The sequence below is a fragment of the Hylobates moloch genome, unplaced genomic scaffold, assembly GCF_009828535.3.
Source record: "Hylobates moloch isolate HMO894 unplaced genomic scaffold, HMol_V3 SCAFFOLD_7451, whole genome shotgun sequence".
Classification (NCBI taxonomy): domain Eukaryota; kingdom Metazoa; phylum Chordata; class Mammalia; order Primates; family Hylobatidae; genus Hylobates; species Hylobates moloch.
Window position 1 is genome coordinate 1 of NW_026659726.1, and position 3398 is coordinate 3398.

General features: G+C 61.3%; 1 protein-coding gene across 1 annotated transcript; it reads left to right on the top strand.

Annotated features, from left to right (window-relative positions):
• Positions 1 to 660: 660 nt before the first annotated feature.
• On the top strand, positions 661 to 3393 carry LOC116465640 (elongation factor 1-alpha 2-like; the record flags this gene model as incomplete). Its single annotated transcript, XM_032148634.1, has 3 exons — positions 661 to 1257; positions 2555 to 2789; positions 3297 to 3393. Coding segments are annotated over exons 1-3 (914 nt in total), but the record flags the coding sequence as incomplete, so codon positions are not given.
• Positions 3394 to 3398: the final 5 nt, after the last annotated feature.

Genomic DNA, 3398 nt, shown 5'->3' on the forward strand with positions numbered 1-3398 from the left:
CCTCCCCATCCATCTACCTCCCCATTCATCCATCCATCCATCCACCCACCTCCCCATCTATCCATCCATCCATCCTTCTATCCATCCATCCATCCATCTCACCAAGAAGAGAAACCATAAGAAAATCTGAGACCCCAGAGAAGGGGCACTGATAGGAGACCCCCAGCCAGTGGGCTGCAGCCAAAGATGTTGCAGGCACCTCTGTGTGCACAGTGGGGGCATCCTGCTCACCCCAGCACAGAGCACAGCCACCAGCCTCAGTGAAGTCAGCTGGAGGCTACAACGGGCCTCCCTCACAGCCCTGGGAGGTGAGGGTGGAGACCCAGTAGCCTGGGGGAGACAAGATCGCCATGTGGCAGCTGCACAATTGGTGTAAGCAGATCCACGAGAAATGCCAGGGACGCTCAGGTGCCACTGTGCCTGTGCTGCGTCCGGCTGAGAGTCCCCTTTAATGATAGAGACCTGCGGCACCCAAGTGGGGCCCAGAGAGCCTGCAGGGAGCAGGGAGCAGGGGGGAGCAGGGAGCAGGGCCTGCAGGGAGCAGGGAGCAGGGAGCAGGGCCACCAGGCCCCAGGCAGGAGCAGTCAGTGGCCCGGCCCACACTCACAGGGAGGAGTCCTCAGACAAAGGAGGGGTCCCATAGTGCCCCCTTTAAAGTGCTCTCTGGGGGCATGGATGGGACCCCAGGTTCAGACAGCCCCTCTCTGCCCATCCTCCCCCTTCTCTGCCCCTGTGGCTTTTCCTTGGGTTCCTGGGAGCTCTGCTGCTCAGCCTCTTATTTCCCCAGCTGGGTGGGGGAGCCCCCACTTCTCTTGGAATCTCTGTGTCTGCCTTGTCCCTGGCCTCCCCTCCCTTGCACTCTGCCCATGTGGCCCCAACCCCCAGGCCTGTCGGGGGATCCAGTCCCAGGCTTTGTTGGTTTCCAGGCTCTGTCCCCGAATATCCTTCCCTAGCATCCCCTCGGGCCCCGCCTTCCCCTCACACCCCCTCCCCTCTGCAGGCATTGGCACGGTGCCCGTGGGCCGGGTGGAGACCGGCATCCTGCGGCCGGGCATGGTGGTGACCTTTGCGCCAGTGAACATCACCACTGAGGTGAAGTCAGTGGAGATGCACCATGAGGCTCTGAGCGAAGCTCTGCCTGGCGACAACGTCGGCTTCAATGTGAAGAATGTGTCAGTGAAGGACATCCGGCGGGGCAACGTGTGCGGGGATAGCAAGTCCGACCCGCCGCAGGAGGCCGCTCAGTTCACTTCCCAGGTGGGGGGCTGCACTGGGTCCAGGGGGCTGGCGCCTGCTGGGCAGAACTGTCCTGGGTGAGGCTGCTGTCGGCAGGTGGCCTGGCGTGGGGAGAAAACCAGAGCCTCAGGCCGGGCACAGTCGCTCATGCCTGTAATCCCAGCACTTTGGGAGGCCGAGGCGGGCGGATCACGAGGTCAAGAGATCAAGACCATCTTGGTCAACATGGTGAAGCCCCATCTCTACTAAAAATACAAAAATTAGCTAGGCATGGTGGCACATGCCTGTAGTCCCAGCTATCAGGAAGCTAAGGCAGGAGAATCGCTTGAACCTGGTAGGCGGAGGTTACAATGAGCCGAGATTTCGCCACTGCACTTCAGTCTGGGCGACAGAGCGAGACTCTGTCTCAAAAGAAAAAAAAAAAGAAAAGAGAAAGCGACCCCCATTCCACTGAGGGGGCCACCGAGCACTCAACAGGGGGATCAGTCAGTTCTGGGAGGGGTTCAGGCCCTATGGCTCCCAGCCTGTGTTCAATCCCGGGTCTGTCTTCCATGCCACACTGCTGGGATGCCCAGCCTCTGAGGTCCTACATTCGTCCTGGAAAAACGCTTTTGTTAACTTACTGCCTGAGACATCTCTGTCATACTTTCATTCTCTACAGTCTTCATTGCCCCCTCTTTGCTGGCCTCTTCATATGATTTATTTATTTATTTTTTGAGACGGAGTCTCACTCTGTTGCCCAGGCTGGAGTGCAGTGGCGTGATCTCGGCTCACTGCAACCTCCGCCTCCCGGGTACAAGTGATTCTCCTGCCTCAGCCTCCCAAGTAGGTAGGATTACAGGCATGTGCCACCACGCCTGGCTAATTTTTGTATTATTAGTAGATACGGGGTTTCGCCATGTTGGCCAGGCTGGTCTCGAGCTCCTGACCTCAAGTGATCCACGTGCGTCGGCCCCCTAAAGTACTGGGATTACAGGCGTGAGCCACCGTGCCCGGCCTCTTCATGATTTTTAAAAGTGGCTTTACTGAGATACAACTGAAACACAGGAATTGAGGTCCAGTTTTGTCGGTTGGCCGTGTAGGTGCTGCCCCTGCCCCTTCGAAACAATGAATCTCAGTTGTTTATCTTTTGCTTAATGAGGATGTTGAGGCTCAGGTCTGGGGCTGGGTCCTCAGAGCCCGAGTTTCCTCCAGTCAGCGCTCCGGGTCCAGGAGCCCATGGAGGGGGGCCGGTGACTGGGCCTCCCAGCCCCGCTCTGGCGCCCTCCCGGTGCCCACCGCTGATGTGCCTGATGGCCGCCTGTGGCTCTGCTCTCAGGTCATCATCCTGAACCACCCGGGGCAGATCAGCGCCGGCTACTCCCCGGTCATCGACTGCCACACAGCCCACATCGCCTGCAAGTTTGCGGAGCTGAAGGAGAAGATTGACCGGCGCTCTGGCAAGAAGCTGGAGGACAACCCCAAGTCCCTGAAATCTGGAGACGCGGCCATCGTGGAGATGGTGCCGGGAAAGCCCATGTGTGTTGAGAGCTTCTCCCAGTACCCGCCTCTCGGTGAGCCGGGGTGGTCCCGGGAGGTGCAGCCCCCAGGCCGTGGCTGATCCAGGCTGAGGGCAGAGGACTGCGGGGATGGGAGGCTGGGGACAGCACTGGGCCCCCTTTCCTGCGGAGCTTGGCCCAGAGCATGGCAGGAGACCCACGACCTCCGTGTCACTGAGTGCAGGTGACCCTGCCCGGACGACCTGGGGCGGGTCCTGTGTGCAGACGAGGCCCCGAAAGTGAGGAAGGCCCCGCGAGTGAGGAGGGCCCCGAAGTCGTCCAGTGGCAGCGTTAGGGCTGCCCCCGCCCCGTGGCCGCCCCGCCGACCGTGGAGCAGCCGCCCAGGCAGGACTCCGGCGAGGCCGGCCGTCCTCACAAGGGCGCGCTCTGCGCTAAGCGTGTTCCGAGGATGTTCCCGACCCGGCTTCCTTCCCGCGGTTGCGCCCCCGCCCGGCGAGAGCCCTGGGGTTGTGGGGGGACAAGTCCTCCGGCCCCGCTCACACGCCGCCCCCCGCCCCCCAGGCCGCTTCGCCGTGCGCGACATGAGGCAGACGGTGGCCGTGGGCGTCATCAAGAACGTGGAGAAGAAGAGCGGCGGCGCCGGCAAGGTCACCAAATCTGCGC